The sequence below is a fragment of the Schistocerca americana genome, chromosome 2 (genome assembly GCF_021461395.2).
Source record: "Schistocerca americana isolate TAMUIC-IGC-003095 chromosome 2, iqSchAmer2.1, whole genome shotgun sequence".
NCBI lineage: Eukaryota > Metazoa > Arthropoda > Insecta > Orthoptera > Acrididae > Schistocerca > Schistocerca americana.
The window spans coordinates 1,015,485,754-1,015,504,732 of NC_060120.1; the positions used below are offsets into that span (position 1 = coordinate 1,015,485,754).

General features: G+C 44.2%; 1 protein-coding gene across 1 annotated transcript in view; it reads left to right on the forward strand.

Annotated features, from left to right (window-relative positions):
- LOC124594629 (hexamerin-like) overlaps positions 1 to 14,032 on the forward strand; it is a 54,890-nt gene extending 40,858 nt beyond the window's left edge. The window contains exon 10 of the mRNA XM_047132999.1: positions 13,596 to 14,032. Coding sequence (XP_046988955.1) covers positions 13,596 to 14,032 — 437 coding nt within the window. The remainder of the gene's footprint in view (positions 1 to 13,595) is intronic.
- Positions 14,033 to 18,979: the final 4,947 nt, after the last annotated feature.

Here is an 18,979-nt window from a genome sequence, read left to right on the forward strand (position 1 = left end):
GGAGCATCTTCATTGCCCCTGCAGAGAGCGGTCGAGATGTGTCATAAAGAAGGAAACGGATGACGGTTATGTTACGTGGACTGCCTGATATTAGGCGAAATCTCTCACCAGACCCTCACACTGGGCGGGAGACACTATTTTCTAGGCATTTTTACGTGCTCACTGTGGATTCAGCACTGAATTTTTTCTGAATTTACAAGAGTTACACCGAAGAAGTAAGAGTTTCCTAAATATGAAAAACTGTACCAAGTTACAATATGTCTTGTACTTGGGAACAAAAATTCTGTTAAAATTTAAAAATCTTGCAATCGAGAAAATCTTGTCAGTACTGTATTTAATAATCTATGTGTTACGTTATTACTCTAGTACAAAAAAATAATCAGTAAGCGAAATGAAATTAAGAGGTAGTATTATCAGAAACCAGTTACAAGTTAAAACATTTTGAAATAGAAGGTGTTGGAAACTATCGCAAATTTCGATTTTTAAGAAAGAGGAAGTTGTTAAGACATTTAAAAAACTCAGTTCATTTACAATTGTCGCCTGTTCCATGGTAGAAGACCTTCCGTTTCCAGTTACAAGATGGTGCACAACTGACAAGGTATGGTTTAACTGTCGGCACGTTATGTAACTAATTTTAAAAATATATAGAATTTTAATCATATAAAACTCTGTAATTGAAGTGTTAACAATATCCTCCAAATTGCTTTAATACATTCCCAGCTCTTAAATATGTAGAATTCATAATATCTACAAACGCTAAGCAAGATGCAGCTTTACGCCTCACAACAACAAAAGCAATAGATAATGCTGGGCCGGCCGCTGGTGGCCGAGCGGTTCAAGGCGCTCCAGTCTGGAACCGCGCGATCGCTACGGTCGCAGGTTCGAATCCTGCCTCGGGCATGGCTGTGTGTGATGTCCTTAGGTTAGTTAGGTTTAAGTAGTTCTAAGTTCTAGGGGACTGATGACCTGAGGTGTTAAGTCCCATAGTGCTCAGAGCCATTTGAACCATTTTTTAGATAATGCTGGAAACTGCTCATGGAGGTCTCTAGTGCGTGTTCCTTCACGTGAGTGTACAAGCAGTCACTAGTATCTGATTAAAATTACTTACCGCTTGGCACTTCACGCGTTGGAGCTCGTTTCCTCCAGTCATAGCGCTCAACGTCATGACCGACCTGTTCGCCATTGCCAAACCACCACAACCACTGATTACTTTACATCCAATTCCTTGGCCGCATTTCTTTTTTGATGTGTTAGGAATTTTGGATCCCGACTCCAAGGCCCTGCCCCCTTCTGTTTCGCATTTCATCGGACATGATAATACACACACACACACACACACACACACACACACACATACACACACAAGGATGCTAAAGAAATACGCATTTTCCACACAGAGCACTTATTATTATTATTATTATTCTCGTGTCAGGAACATGCAGGTACAAGTACATACATTTTACACAGTTATGATTAAATTACTTTTGACCAAAACTTAGCCTCTTCCAATGCATTTTCTGTTGCTTGTTGAAGGTCATCTTCTGTGCAGGAGACTGGGCACAATCGCCACGTTGACTGTGCCAAACTGTCTGTTCTTCTCCACAGTCACACTGAATATCATTTGGATCACTGTATCCCCATCTAGCCAAGTTAACTTTTGATCTTTTAACTCCGAATCTCAGTCTATTCAGTGACTTCCAAGTTGTCCATTCCCCTTCATGGCCTGGAGGTAAAGCTTCAACAACTCTTTTCCAACCAAGGGGAAGGTAGGTCGTAGTCCTCCATAGTTGTAGCCTAGCTTTTTCAACAGTGGTTCTAAGTTCCTTTGATGTCCTAAGGAAACTCTTCCTTGACTTCAGTCGTTGCGGATGCGGTTCATGCCCATACAGAAGGCGGGTAATTTCCTGTTCCACTGCTTTTCTTTCCTTGTTCGTAGCTATCTCTCTTCGAACAGGTGGTGGTGCTATTCCTGCGAGATGGTGAAGCCATTCGATTTCAAGCAACCTGTTATAATTCTACAGATTTCGTTGAGAGCTACATCCACCTGTTTGGCATGAGTTGAATTATACCAAACAGGACAGGCATACTCTGCGGCAGAATAGCATAGTGCCATTGCAGATGTTAGGATTGTTTCAGATTGACTTCCTCACTGTGATCCGGCCACATTGTTCCTGGTAGAAACTTTCGACTTGCATTTCATGCAGTGCTTTTTGAAAGTGAGAGATCTGTCAAATACCACTCCCAGGTATTTTGGAGCCTCGTAGTATTCCAGTTCGACCCCCGACCATAGTATTTTCGACTTTCTAGTGGCGTCCTTGAGTCTCAAATGAAAAGCACACACTTGAGTCTTTAAAGGGTTTGGTTTAAGCTGGTTTGTGTTGTAATATCTAGATAGATCTTCAAGGGCATTCGTGAAGTTGTCCTCCAACGATTCAAAATCTGTGCTCTGGGTGGGTAGAGCGACGTTAGCAAATAAGAAGCTCCTGGTGTTTGGGGCTATAGGTTGGTCGTTCGTGTATATATTAAACAGAATTGGAAACAAAACACTTCCTTGCGGGAGGCCATTCTTCTGTAGTCTCCATCGAACACGCTGTCCTTGAAAGTCGACGAAGAACCTGCGATTACGCAGAAAGGAGGCGATGAGTCTGGTTAGACCTAAATCTTTGGTCAGATTGTAGACCTTATCATACGCCGCTGATAAGTCGGCAAATGCCACTCCTGTCACCTTCAGAGATTCAAAGCCATCTTCTATAAATTGTGTGTGATTTACCAATTGTCCAGTACAGCTTTTACCTGGACAAAATCCAGTTATAAGTGAGGAGTTAAATGCACACGATAGGCGATTTAAAATCAAGCTTTCCAGTATTTTGTAAAGATGACAAAGAAGTGCCGCTGGTCTAAAATTCTTTGGATCATTTCCTTCTTTGCCAGGTTTCAGCAAAGCATTCACTCGACTCTTCCGCCATATCATTGGAATTTGGTTTCTCCTTACACAGTTATCGAAAAGTTGTATTTAAAGCGAGGTGTTTAATTTGCTCGGTTCGTACATCATCCAAGCCATCTGAGTTGCCATTTTTACTTTGTTTGATAGGCTTCTGTAGTTCTTCCATGCAGAATGATGATGTAAGGTCATTACCCTCCTCTTGCTCTTCTCTTTGCAATTTCGGTTTTTGTGATTTGTGTGTTGGCTTGCTTCCCGCTCATCAGTAATTGATGTGCTACACACAGCACTAACCAAATAGAACTGGAATCTTTCGCGCAACACGCGATTCGGTGTCACATGCGAATATACACTATTGGCCATTAAAATTGCTGCACCAAGAAGAAATGCAGATGATGAACGGGTTTCATTGGACAAATATATTATACTAGAACTGACATGTGATTACATTTTCACGCAGTTTGGGTGCATAGATCCTGAGAAATCAGTACCCAGAACAACCACCTCCGGCCCTAATAACGGCCTTGATACACCTGGGCATTGAGTCAAACAGAGCTTGGATGGCGTGTACAGGTACAGCTGCGCATGCAGCTTCAACACGATACCACAGTTCATCAAGAGTAGTGACTGGCGTATTCTGACGAGCCAGTTGCTCTGCCACCATTGACCAGAAGTTTTCAATTGGTGAGAGATCTGGAGAATGTGCTGGCCAGGGCAGCAGTCGAACATTTTCTGTATCCAGAAAGGCCCGTACAGGACCTGCAACATGCGGTTGTGCATTATCATGCTGAAATGTAGGGTTTCACAGGCATCGAATGAAGGGTAGAGCCACGGGTCGTAACACATCTGAAACGTAACGTCTACTGTTCAAAGTGCCGTCAATGCGAACAAGAGGTGACCGAGACGTGTAACCAATGGCACCCCATACCATCACGCCGGGTGATACGCCAGTATGGCGATGACGAATACACGCTTCCAATGTGCGTTCACCGCCATGTCGCCCGCCAAACACGGATGCGACCATCATGATGCTGTAAACAGAACCTGGATTCATCCGAAAAAATGACGTTTTGCCATTCGTGCACCCAGGTTCGTCGTTGAGTACACCATCGCAGGCGCTCCTGTCTGTGATGAAGCGTCGGGGTTAACTGCAGCCGTGGTCTCCGAGCTGATAGTCCTTGCTGCTGCAAACGTCGTCGAACTGTTCGTGCAGATGGTTGTTGTCTTGCAAACGTCCCCATCTGTTGACTCAGGGATCAAGACGAGGCTGCACGATCCGTTACAGCCATGCGGATAAGATGCCTGTCATCTCGATTGCTAAGTGATACGAGGTCGTTGTGATCCAGCACAGCGTTCCGTATTACATTCCTGAACCCACCGATTCCATATTCTGCTAACAGTCATTGGATGTCGACCAACGCGAGCAGCAATGTGGCGATACGATAAACCGCAATCGAGATAGGCTACAATCCGACCTTTATCAAAGTCAGAAACTTGATGGTAGACATTTCTCCTCCTTAGACGAGGCATCACAACAACGTTTCACCAGGCAACGCCAGTCAATGCTATTTGTGTATGAGAAATCGGTTGGAAACTTTCCTCATGTCAGCACGTTGTAGATGTCGCCACCGGCGCCAACCTTGTGTAAATGCTCTGAAAAGCTAATCATTTGCATGTCGGTTAAAGTTCGCGTCTGTAGCACGTCATCTTCGTGGTGTAGCAATTTTAATGGCCAGTAGTGTACAACTATTATCATCACGGAGGAAGGCAACGGTTCATCGTTGCAACCGGTTCTGGAAATTAATAAATGTAAGAATGCAATGCCAGGTGGTGGAATAGGGAAGTGTAAGATACTTTGTGGCTGTGTAAAAGGCCGCGGGTTCAAATCTCGTTAAGTGCTTTAAAAATTTTTATTTCTAAATCTTATCAAAATGGCATTAATTATTACTTTTATTCAATATACTGGTGTAAGTGTAGTTTTTCCTAATACTTTACCGCGTCATTGTCGTCATCGTATTGACTTTTTATTTGCGCATATTTTTTTATTACCTTCCTTTTCTCGTTTATTATCTGCTCGTGTCGTCTATAACCTGTAAACAGGACAGATCATCGGCTGGTAACATGGCAGCTCTTATAGCCAGTGTGAGGATAGTTTCAGGTAACCAGTAAAAACGAAATTTACAGTCAGCTTAAATTTTTCAGTCTTGAGTTTGCTGCTAGAAGTTAGTGTTAACAGCCGTGAATAAAGCGAGCGTGACTGATACACTGACGAGAAAAAAAAATCGCTACACCAAGAAGGAGTAGGGCGACATAATCGAAAGTTGGAAGGCGTGCTTTTCCGCCTGAAAGATGATATCTGTTCGTACTGCGCGCTAGCAGCATAAGAGCAGCGCAAGTACTGCCACTAAGGAGATGTAAATTATGTTTCTATATTCCGACATAATTGTCGTAAGGAGTGTGATCATAATATAACATAAACATTTATTTGACACTAAAATGGTGAAGCCATAGCCACAGAACATAAAACTTTTCTTTTAAAAAGGAAGGGGTTACATTACCGGTTTCAAAGAACTACGTCGTTATTTTTAAAAAAGAAAAATTGTATGTACTGTGACTGTGGCTTCACTATTTTAATGCCAAATAAAAATTTAAATTAGGTTTGCTTTAAATACACGCTGCAACAGTCGTGTCGTTATTTACCTCCGAGACTGGACGTGGCGATATGATTTTAGTCTGGAAAGCCTTTAAGGTGTCAATGACGCCATTATCTACACCTCGCTGAGTTTGAACGAAGTGGTGTAATAGGGCTACGAGAACCGGTACGGTCCTTCTGCGATACTGCAGGAAGTCTTGGCAGGGATGTATCCAATGTACATGACTGATGGCAGCGGTGGTCACGAGTATGTACAGTCTCAGCAATACCGGGCTCAGGAAGATTACGTGCAACAAACGAGAAGGAAGACCAACGTGTTCAGCGTATGGCTCTGGCGCATCGTACTGCATCGGTCAACTGCGCCGACGAAGTATTGTGGGATTTTCACAACAACATCCATCCGGTGTGTCGCACGAGAACCATATTTACAACATATGAAGATGGCATCTGTTCTTTCGGACATGTCCAAAAGAACATATGCCATCTTCATATCATTGAAGGCTGACCGGCTGATGACCTTCCTCAGTGCGGATGCACACGAATTGCCTGAACTCTTACGGGACTCTGTGGATTGTCTGCCGCGAGTAATGGGTATAATGGCAGGGGCACTACGAATGTAGTGTGTGGACTATAAGTTGAGAGTGTGGGTCTCACGGGGAGCGCGACGGAGGTAAGTCCCTGCAGTCGCACTATCCTCTGTACAAGGCTGTTCCAACCGAGCTCCAGGGAGCCGGAGCGCTCCGGAGCGCTCACTGCGGCAGCTCGGAGCCCGCGTGGAGGGGGAAAGCCAACTCACTGCCCCCTGGCCGCATGCAGCCGTAATAATCCGTGCTCAATGACAGCTATGACTAGCCGCGGGAGCTCTGTACCTCTATTGAAGGATACCTTTCTATTCACTGAGAGGGGTGGTCGACCGCAGTGTTTTGTATGTCATAAAGTATTTAATTCTGCGAAGAGGTACAATATAAAGAATTAAATACAGTCAGGCAGAAGGCGTTGCACGCAGAGAACTGGTAGCCAGGCTTAAGAACGACATACCAGTAGACGTATGTTTAAAAACGGACTCGTAATACGGAGGGTATCAAAACATGCAACATAGTTCGTGTTCTGTAATGCACCAAGAGGCACTGTGTGCTGAAACAGTAGAGCTAGGTGGCGTAATGAAAGATGTCGTGAAGTGTGTGAATTTTGTGCGTCGTCAAAGGATTCCTGAAAGATGTGGAAGTGGAGTATGGGGATATATCTTACCACAGTACAGTTCGTTGGCTGAGTCAGGGAAAAGTTCTTGATGTTTTCTTTGCCATTAGTGAGGAAATACCCCTTTTCTCGAAATGAAAGGGGAAGAAATGCGTTGTCTGAAAGATATAAAATGGATATCAGACCTGACGTTCCTAGCTGACATAATTATGCATCTGAATAATTTAAATCTTTCATTGCAGGGCAAAGGGCAGCTAATCGTTGACATGCACGACCAGATCAAAGTGTTCATGGAAAAGTTACGTTTATTTGAGAGGCAGATGAGTAATGGACATCTAACGTTCTTCAATCATCTTGCTTCTTAAAAACTACCTGAAGGTACTACTTTCGGCGATTACCAAGCAAACTTAAAGCAGCTCATCACGTCGTTTGAAACACGATTCCGAGACCTCACTAGTTTGGAAATGGAACTTAAGGTGTTCAGCACTCCTTTTTCAGTTTCCACCGATGAATTGTCATCGTCACTTCAATTGGAGATTATTGATTTGCAAAATTCAACTTTGTTGAAAGAGAGGTACTACAACACGTTGTATTTGTCACGATGGTAGTGTTCATTACAGAAAAAACATTTCCCAAACTTCACAACAATGCCGCTCAGATCACGTGCATGTTTGGATCTACGTTTTGATGTGAGCAGCTTTTCTGAGCAATGAAAACAGTTATAAAGTAAGGAATGATCGCTTCTTCAGGATGCAACAATGAAGGCCATCCTCCGCATTAACGCTGCGAACACTTTGACGCCTGACATTTCCGATCTTGCAATGAAAAGAAAATTTCAAACTACGGAGGCCCAATAAATTTAGTATGCAATTTCTTGTAAAACATTTGTTTCTTATTTATTTCCTGAAGATCGTTTTTCCTGGTGTAGCACGTCACCACGTCTTAGCAGCTAAGAGTGTGAGGTTGTCGATCTTGTAAGACACAGATGGCACATCGAAACGCTTGCCTTGCCGCCTGCCCCAGCCAGCCGTGCCACGTGCCGGCGTGCCGGCCCACTTGACTGGTCACAGCGAGCGACACGGCTCCCTGGAGCAGGGAGCGCTCCGCGGCTCACAACGGAGCCCACGAGCTGGAACAGCCTGCTCTGTACCCTCGGTGGCTCAGATGGCTAGAGCTTCTGGCATGTAAGCAGGAAATCCCGGATTCGAGTCCCGGTCGGAGCACACATTTTCAACTGTGCCCATTGATGTATATCAACGCCTGTCAGCGGCTAATGTTATTGATTTAATTGTAACTTCATATTTACAACAGGTATCCGCGAGTCGGCTTGTACGGCGAATGTGTCGCGCATCACGCTGGCTCTTTTCTGCCTAGTAGTCTCCAATCGCTTAGGCACAAATTTCGTCGAACTAAATGATACGGCAAGGGGTAAATCGGGCTATAGATCGAAATACCAACCAGGTAACATCATGTGTGCCTACCATACAGGTACAACATTCTCTCCTACTAGGAAGAGAACCGTGCAAACACGAATTTTAATTTTTCCTAATTTTTTTCGTTTCATTCTTTTGCGTGCTAGGTAAAGCAAGAGCCAGAGGGGGGCCCCACGAGAAATACGCGCCCCACAACGAACTTTTGACGTCACACTAGTCGGCTTGTCTGGCATATATCATCAATCCTCGGCCCACGGGAAATGAACATGTAATTGAAAAGATACCCATTACAGGTATTAATTTCGTCGTGTGCTATCGGGAGCCTGTATTCACTTAAACGAGCAGTCAAGAATTATAGAACTGGTCTAAAATAGTTACTCGCTCCCCACCGGATACGACTGCTGACATTCGTGTAAGGCCTGTAATGTCACATTCTGTGACGTACAGTCTGTCTTTTTTGTGGGCCTCGTGCCAGAGATAGCCCCAGTTTCCCGGGTCTAGTTATACCCCTGGTTCAATTACCGATCCGTGGTATAACACAATGATGTGATAAAAACCATGGGATACCTCATAATATCGCGTCGTACTGCAACTCGACGTTGCATGGATTCAAAAAGTCGTTGCAATTCTCCTGGAAAAATACTGCGCTGTGCTGCCACTACAACCGTCCACAACTGAGAAGTCGTTCACGGTGCAGGACTTTGTGCACGAACTGACCTCTCTATTATTCCCATCAGTGTTCGATGGGGGTTATGTAGGACGATCTTAGTGGCCAATGCATTCTCTCGAATTGCCCAGAATGTTCTTCAAAACAATCACGAATAATTGTGGCCTGGTGACATGCCGCAATGTCATCCATAAAATTACCAACGTTCTTTGGAAACATGAATGATTGTAATTGGCCTCCAAGTAGCCGAACGTATTCATTCCCAATCAATGATCCGTTCAGTTGGTCCAGAGTACGCAGTCATACCATGTAAAGACAGGCCACAACATTATGGAGCCATCACCAGGTTGTACAGTGTCTTGTTGATAACTTGGGTCCGTGGCTTCGTGGGGTCTGCGCCGCACTCTAATCAGCTCATACCAACTGAAATCGGGACATCCGACCAGAATAAGGTTTTCCAGTCGTCTAGGGTCCAACCGATATGGTCACGAGCCCAGGTGAAGGTCTGCCTGCGATGTCGTGTTATCAGCAAATGCACTCGCGTCGGTAGTCAACACCAAATTCGCCGCACTGTCCTAACAGATAGGTTCGTCGTCCGTCCCACATTGATTGTTGCAGTTACTTCTCGCAGTGTTGCCTGTCTGCTAGAACTCTCAACTCTACACGCAAACGCCGTTGATCTCAGTCGTCAAGTGAAGGCTGTCGGATACTGCGTTGTCCGTGATGAGCGATAATGCCTGAGCTTTGGTATTCTCTGCATACTGTTGACACTATGGATCTCGAAATACTGAATTCCCTAACGATTTCCGAAATGGAATGTCCCATGCGTCTAGCTCCAACTACCATTCCGCGTTCGAAGTTTATTAATTCCCGTCGTGCGGCCACAATCGCGTCGGAAACGTTTTCACATGATTCACCAGAGTCCAAACGATAGTTCCGCCAATGCACTGCCCTTCTATACCTTGTTACAAATTTATGTGTCCCTTTGGAAGTCAGATCTGGAAGCTGAAGAGATCTGGGGAGATTGAATAAGAGTCTTTGACAGTTTTTTCCACCAACCTGTCGTCTTCCAAAGATGCGTCCCCAGTGCAGAAGACAGCTGGTCGGTCGTGGGATCTTCTTCGGCGTGGGCCGCTATGCTGTCAATTTGAACCTGTGAGTGTGCTTTTTTGCGGGATGCCACTTGCCCAGGTTAGTCTCTGTATCTACAGAGGGCAAGATCTGTAGTACTGACAATGATGGTAGGCGAAAATTCTCATTAATGTATCCTGTTTGGTTATTATTGAAATTTCCACACATTTACACTGTCTTTTACAACACTCGACATAGCTTTCTTAATTGTATTGCAACTTTTCCATCCAACTTCCGAAATATGACTCACTTGTCCGGCTCTCCAGTACGCTCTAGACAGAGCGAGTATTACTTACGCACAACTGGGTTACGACAGATATAGAGTACAAAATGTCTGGCTCTGAAGGACACCTGAAACAGAGTGAGTATTACATATTCACATCTAAGTAACGCGCGATACGAACACCCAAAACACACTGACTAGCGCAGCGTACGTACTTCGTCTCCCAAGCACGTCAAAGCGACCTGAATGTGTCCAAAGCACTTCAGTTGCAATATCGTTAGTCTGATGTTTCTCAAAACTAGTGAAATTTAATAAACAAAAACGATAGTCACGCTGGGTAACCATGAGAGATTGTCAAACTGAGAACTGGGTTAAATACAATGAAAAATATATAAGTAATTAATAAGAGAAGTTAGGCGTTCTAGCGCCTCTAGTGCGATTAAAACTACTTTGTACTTGACAGTTCGCGGAGCGGCCGTGCAATGTTGCCAGTTACCGCTGTAAAAAATGGAAGTCGTGTTTCTTATAATTTGGCAACTGCACATGGTAGAGTGATACGAGGACTACCTTCTGACACCTTTTTTTAACTCAGTGAAAATTTTGTGCAACCGAAATAGAGAATTATTTAACTTTTTACGAAAAGTCGAATTTTCACGCTACTTAATATTAATCATTCCCTATCTCCTAAACCATGTGTCGTACAACAACAAAATTTTAATGTCTTCAGTGGCATATTTCGATAATGTTTGTAAACGTTCTGAGCAATACAGCCAGTAATAGTGAAGTAATAAATTAAAATCTCACGTCTGACGCGGAACTTTTTCCAAATCAACATCAGAAATGAAGTGAGCGACAAACTTTAAAAAAAAAATGGTTCAAATGGCTCTGAGCACCATGGGTCTTAAAATCTTAGGTCATCAGTCCCCTAGAACTTAGAACTAATTAAACCTAACTAACCTAAGGACATCACACACATCCATGCCCGAGGCAGGATTCGAACCTGCGACCGTAGCAGTCCCGCGGTTCCGGACTGCAGCGCCTAGAACTGCACGCCCACCGCGGCCGGCGACACACTTTTTCCCTTTACATTTTTCGTGGAGGGTCAAAGCGAGAAAAAGTTTCGGAAAGGTTTGAATTTATTTTTAGAGCTTGTTGGAAGTGGGTGGGTGCTACAGTTTCGCCAAGACGAGAATAGTATTGTGCATACCGTTGAAGTGATGATATAACTTACGCGGGGCGGGAGAAAGCAACACATATACCGCCGTTAGTTACATTTTCGTCTTGTGCCATGAATTTCGCAACAAATCACACAACTCAAAATACCAAGACAAACACTATCTTCCAATAAGGAATCGTTCTTCCATGCCTCCTGAATGACAGCTTTTGTATGTACTACAACATTCTTCGTGTAAAAGTCTTTCCACTTCTGAAAGCCTGAATGTCTTGTTTTCACGTGCTATGTAACCCTTGATTTGGGCCCATATTAGCTCTATAGCATTAAAGTGACAATGATAGGGAGGTAATCTAATTACATAATGTCCATGTTTGTTGGCAACTTCATCTACAACGTATGTCGGGTGTCGTGGCTTATGTTTCCACTTTCTTCATTCCGTCATCGAATTGTATATTATTTCGCCGTAACCACTGTATAATTTCGTCTTTTCTAGAAGATAGCGTTGCGGCTCTGTCCTTTACAACAGTGTGGTATGGCGCATTGTCAATGATGATGTACGACGGCTTCTCCAAATTCGGTAACAATGAATTTTCAAACCATCGTAAAAAGGTGGCGTGGTTCATTTCCTCGTGAAAAACCGAATTTTTCTTTGACCTGAAAACATGTAAACAGCCAGGTACAAACCCATGGGCGGTACCTGCATGCCGGCCAGTGTGGCCGAGCGGTTCTAGGGGCTTCAGTCTGGAACCGCGCGACCGCTACAGTCGCAGGTTCGAATCCTGCCTCGGGCATGGATGGGTGTGATGTCCTTAGGTTAGTTAGGTTTAAGTAGTTCTAAGTTCTAGGGGACTGATGACCACAGCAGTTAAGTCCAATAGTGCTCAGAGCCAATTTGGTACCTGCATGAACAACAATAATTCTGCTTCCTTTGCAAACAGGTATTGCCATTCCTTCTTGTGATCCGTCAGACCAACCTGTCTTCAGTGTATGAGCAGAATTCACCCATGTTTCATCTAGCCACACTAAATCATCGAATTCAATGTCCTTTATCTGTCCCAAAAATCGGCATCGCCAAGCAGCAATATCTTGCCGTTCCAAGAGAACTGTACGACCCTTTAATGTTTCGTAATTAAATCCCAGGTTTAATAAAACCAGCCGAAGAGATGACTTACTGCCAACAAAAAGACCAGCTTCTTTAAGCGTTACATGCAGTTTTTCTAACGTTGGATGCTCTCTACGGTGATAATATGCATACAAATGTCTGCGAATCGCATCCTGTTCGAAAGAATCAACATTCGTCACACGTTTCTCGACGCGTCGTTTTTTCCCCGGAGTTTCCAGACTTGACGGTTCGGAGTTAAGATTTGATGGCCCGCAATGTGTATTCAGTTTTTCATTTTGCTCTTTGCCATGTTTATAACGGTTGTTCTGCTTATTCTTAATGATGCCGCAGCCCTCTCGACTACCTTATTAACGGAAAGAAGAGGCCCTCCCGTCTCCCTTTCCATCTCAAAATATTGTCTTACGTTGCAGACGTATTCGCGCGATTGTCCTCTCAATGCTATTCCTTGGCCAACTTTCTTCGAAGATGATTTCGGACTACGAACTCTAGGGCGACCACGCTTTTTATTTTCGGACATTTTGTACACAGAAGTCACTACAGTAATTTATCACGCACTCGTAGTGGAAACAAAGGAGAATCAGACACTGAGATAATGCAGTTCACACAACACTACGCGCGCAAGACCAGGTGTTAGCAGGTACTGAACCATGACGCATAAGCAGTGGCAACTATGCAGGGGAGGGGTGCTGAACGTCGGCGTGCGATTGGCCCGCACTGTCTCACGGTCACGCGCTCGGCTAGCTGTCAAGTACAAAGTTGTTTTAATCGGACTATATCACCCGAACGTGCCGACCAACCAGAAGCTAGTTCAGTACAATTGGCGGATCAAGCTGCATCAAAGCGAGCTTCTACCAAAATAAAATACTGGCGGCCACAGCCAGGAATATCAATCACATTCTGTACGCGATACTACCGCCATCTGAATACTGTATGTGATTTTTGTCACCTCATTGTAACATTTGCAGCCCGCGCAGTTTACATTGGTTTGTGGAGCACAGCCGCACGTAAACAGCAGAGCGGTAATAAAGACGTGCCGTTTGATGTCCCGTACAGTGCAAGCCGGCGAGAACGTGATCGAGCGCAACAGCAGTGATGCGGTGAGCACGCGGCCCGACTCCGTGCCAACGTCGCAGCTGGTGGAGGCGGTGGAGGCGGCGCTGCAGGGGAAGCGCGACTTCTGGCCCGCCAGCGTGTCGCGCCGGGGATTCCCCGGCCGGCTGCTGCTGCCGCGCGGCCGCCGCGCCGGCCTGCCGCTCCGCCTCTACGTCATCGCCAGCCCCCTGGCGGAGGACGCGCCCGCCACCGCCCTCGAGCCTCGGGCGCCCCTCGCCGGCGACTGGGGCGTCTCGCTCGCAGACGGCCGCCCGGTCGCCTTCCCCTTCGACCGGCGCATCCCCTACAACCACGTCTTCAACGTGCCCAACTCCTACACCAAGAACGTCCTCGTCTTCCACGTAGACGTCGACGAGAACATCAAAGCAGAAGACTAAACGCAAACAGTTATGTAATTTTCCACCCGCCAAATCCTTGCAGAGTCAAATAAATCTTATGTTTTCTGCGTAACAGAAATTGTTTCATTTAATCAGATGTAAAGATACTATCAAATACAGGGTGTTTCACACTTCTATACCTGGGCCAGTCAAACATGCCACTCGACAGTTCGCGTGTAGTTGGCTATACTGCGATTGCGAGGTTGCAATAGCTGCCACCGCACACGCCCATAGCCCCGAAGCACGTTTTGTACATCTACATCTACATGGATACTCTGCAAATCACATTCAAGTGCCTGGCAGAGGGGTTGTCGAACCACCTTCACAATTCTAAAAAAAGTGTGTGTGAAATCTGATGGCACTTAACTGCTAAGGTCATCAGTCCCTAAGCTTACACACTACTGAACCTAAATTATCCTAAGGACAAACACACACATCCATGCCCGAGCGAGGACTCGAACCTCCGCCGGGACCAGCCGCACAGTCCACAACTGCCGCGCCTAGAGCGCTCGGCTAATCCCGCGCGGCCTTTCACAATTCTCCATTATTCCACTCTCGTATAGCGCGTTGAAAGAATGAACTCCTATATCTTTCCGAACGAGCTCTGATTTCCCTTATTTTATCGTGGTGATCGTTTCTCCCTATGTAGATCGGTGTCAACAAAATATTTTCGCATTCGGAGGAGAACTTTGGTGATCGGAATTTCGTGAGAAGATTCCGTCGCAACGAAAAACGCCTTTCTTTTGTTTCCAGCCCGAACCCTGTATCAATTCTGTGACACTCTCTCCCATATTTCGCGATAATACAAAACGTGCCGCCTTTCTTTGAACTTTTTCGATGTACTCCGTCAGTCCTATCTGGGAAGGATCCCCCACCGCGCACCAGTATTCTAAAAGAGGACGGACAAGCGTCGTGTAGGCAGTCTTCTTAGTAGGTCTGTTACATTTTCTAAGTGTCCTGCCAATAAAACGCAGTCTTTGGTTATCCTTCCCCACAACATTTTCTGTGTGTTCTTTCCAATTTAAGTTGTTCGTAATTGTAATATCTAGGTATTTAGGTGAATTTACGGCTTTTAGATTAGACTGATTTATCGTGTAACCCACGTTTAACTAATTCCTTTTAGCACTCATGTGGATGACCTCACACTTTCCGTTATTTAGGGTCAACTCCCAATTTTCGCACCATTCGCATACCTTTCCTAAATCGTTTTGCAATTTGTGTTGATTTTCTGATGACAAAATTAGTCGATAAACGACAGCGTCATCTCCGAACAACCGAAGACGGCTGCTCACATTGTCTCCAAAATCGTTTATATAGATAAGCAACAGCAAAGGGCCTATAACATTACCCTGGGGAGCGCCAGAAATCACTTCCGTTTTACTTGATGACTTTCCGTCATTTACTACGAACTGTGACCTCTCTGACAGGAAATCGCAAATCCAGTCACATAACTGAGACGATATTCCATAAGCACGCAATTTCACTACGAGCCGCCTGTGTGGTACAGTGTCAAAAGCCTTCCGGATATCCAGAAATAAGGAATCGATCTGAAATCCCTCGTCAATAGGACTCAACACTTCATGTGAATAAAGAGCTAGTAGTGTTTCACAGGAACGATGCTTTCTAAACCCATGTTGACTGTGTGTCAATAGACCGTTTTCTTCGAGGTAATTCATAATGTTCGAACTCAATACATGTTCCAGAATCCTGCTGCATATCGACGTTAACGATATGGGCCTGTAATTTAGTGGATTACTCCCACTACCTTTCTTGAATATTGGTGTGACCTGTGCAACTTCCCAGTCTTTGGGTACGGATCTATCGCGAGCGAACGGTTGTATATGATTGTTAAAGTATGGGGCTACTGCATCAGCATACTCCGAAAGGAACCTATTTGGTATACAGTCTGGACCAGAAGACTTGCTTTTATTAAGTGATTTAAGTCGCTTCACTACTCCGAGGATATTTACTTCTACGTTACGCATGTTGGCAGCTGTTCTAGATTCGAGTTCTGGAATATTTACTTCGTTGTAAATGTAAGTTACAATATCTATGAAAAGTCATTCCAGATTATTACCATAACAGCTGCATTTAGAACGTCGTATAATAATGTATGAACCGTGTTATTTATATTTAAAAAAATATTCTTAAAAATTTATTTTATTTACTAACGATTCATCAAGAACACTAACACATTTAATCACACTATGTGAGCGTGGATGTAGTTGCCAGGGAGTAACTGATGAAATCAAACTCAAATTGCTTTTAACAAATGAGAATTTTATTCCTAAAAGCTTTTTTTTAAAAAAAGAAACAGATCTAAAATTGTAGGCAGAAAGCACCCTCTAAATATCAAGTTACAATTTATTCAGAGGCAGAAAGAAACAAATTTTTGAGTATATGAGCTTTCGGGCTGAGAACCTTGCCGCTCCCTTTTGGCACAGCCATAGTCACGACCGCTCACAACCACCTCTGAAAGACTACACTGGTGCAAGTCTGCAACACACCAGATTACTTTAAACTAAAAGTTTTAACAATTCACACAAAAAAATGGCTCTGAGCACTATGGGACTCAACTGCTGAGGTCATTAGTCCCCTAGAACTTAGAACTACTTAAACCTAACTAACCTAAGGACATCACACACATCCATGCCCGAGGCAGGATTCGAACCTGCGACCGTAGAGTTAAAGTGGATTAAAATGGCAGTGATAAGACGATAGCCTAATTACCATGTGATCCTGTTCGCTTGCAATTTCATCTACAGCGTATTTAGGCGTCACAGGGTTATTTTGTTTTACGAGCGAATATAACAACAGCTTTGTCATGCTCATGTCCGCAACAACGTCTCTCACCTGCAACTATTGCACCAAAGTTTCTGTACGGTCACTAGTGGTGGAAGGTTTGTCTAAAATCACGGAATGGTACGGTGCATTATCCATCACAAACACTGTCGGAACACTAAACTGGAGCAACAGATTTTTAAACCACTGTAGAAACCGTGGGTGGTCCATATCTTCATGACAGTCACCGGTTTTTCTCGATCGAGAAACTAGCAGTCCTTTGAAGGTCCTGCAAGGGCCACAATTAATTGGGATCCTCATCCTATTGATTATGACCGCTGCTATTCGGAGTATCATCTGTCCAGCATTTATCAACTGATTCTCCAGCGTTGACCCAGGTTTCGTCTAACCATATGACTGAGTGTACATCCTTTCCTACAATTTTGTGTAACAAAATTGTACGAGCTACAACGATGTGAGCTTCTTCAAGTACCAGTTTTCGTCCGTCTATCTTTTTAAAACTGAACCCTACACTTTCAATACCATCTTAAGTGATGTTTTTCTCCCTGAGAAAAGTTAGCTTTCTTTTAAAGAAATTAGCAGCTTCGCTGCAGTGGGGTATTCTTTCCTTCTAAAATATCCGTATATATGTACGGACGAATTGCGTCGGTTTAGAAAGAATCAATATCTGTAACTGGACGAGGCCTTTTTTTTTTCTTCCCAGGAGTACTTAAAGAATCTCTGTTTTTTCCCACAGGGGCTTTGTTCCACACCGTTTACTTCGATATCTTATAAGTCTTGAAGTAGCACACCTTTCCTTATAACCGCTCTTTTGCTGAGTCCTAGAGTTTTCGAGGTTCGCTCTAAAACTTTATTGTCAGGAATCGATGCAGGCCCATGAACAGAAACAAATTCTTTTTCTTACTCGTAAAACTCACGCGTCCTCTGTAGCAATTCCAAACCCTGACTATTTATAATGGCACTCCACGGCGCAACGGATTGTCGCTTGGTGAACGACGTCGTTTTGGTGACATTCCTTAATAACAGAAACTGTGGTCGAGGCGGTAACACAATATAAAAGCAGGCGGTCGCGCACTAACATACAATGTTTACACGAAGGCCAACAACGTGGTAGCGTCGACGCCGGAACCGGCTTTTGTTGCGGTGCTGTTATTGGTCCAGAAGACGCAGCGCCACGCGTTCCTCACTTGTTTATCAGCTATATTGCCAACTTTACGGCGCTTGGGGAGCGACCTTGAACTGACATGTTCCAGCGGTCCGAGTTTTTTTATAGAGATTGTAGAGGGGACTTGGCAGATAAATTTGTACATAGGAACCCACGTCCGAAAACATCATCCAACGACGCTACAGAGCTTCAAAATTATTGGCGCCGGCACCTGTAAATGTATGTATATACAAGATGATTCCGTGATGATGTTGCAAAGTTTCTAGGATGGTGAAAGGACAAGAGTATCAATTTGAGGTAAGCGCCCCTGTACCGGAAACGAACGAGCGGAAGTTGAAAACGAAAACCGTTCTCATACCTCTGACAGTGGAATTCATGTACTGGTACTGTTATTGCTAATATTGTAGGATAGGCAACTTTCAGGGGTAGTAGAATGGACCAAAAAAAAAAAAAGGTCCAGTAAATGTGGACTCTAAAATGCATACCTTAAGAGCTATGAGCACTTGTTCAGTAGGCATATGGTTCACACTGCCGACGATGAAGCCATACTCATTATTTCCTCAGGCATGCAGTTTATCGCCCATGTTTACTGGTCTTTTTTCCTTGTTTTGTTCCACACTACCACCTCTGAAAGTTGCTACCCTACAATCTTAGCAATAACAGTACCACTATAGCTATTCCACTATCAGAGGTATCAGAATGGTTTTCGCTAATGTCTTTCGACTCTTTCGTTTCCTGTACAGGGACCCTTACTTATACATTTAGCCTTCTCCATCATCCTAGAAAGTTCGTAACATCATCACGGAATCATCATGAATATACAAACATTTACAGGAGCCGGCGCCTGCAACTCAGACGTTCTGTAGCGTTGCTGGATGACGTTTCTTGACGTGGGTTCCTTTGTAAAACTTGATCTATTAAGTCCCCTCTATAACATCTAGACGTGAGTGACATAAATAGTGAAAAAATCCTCTATGTTA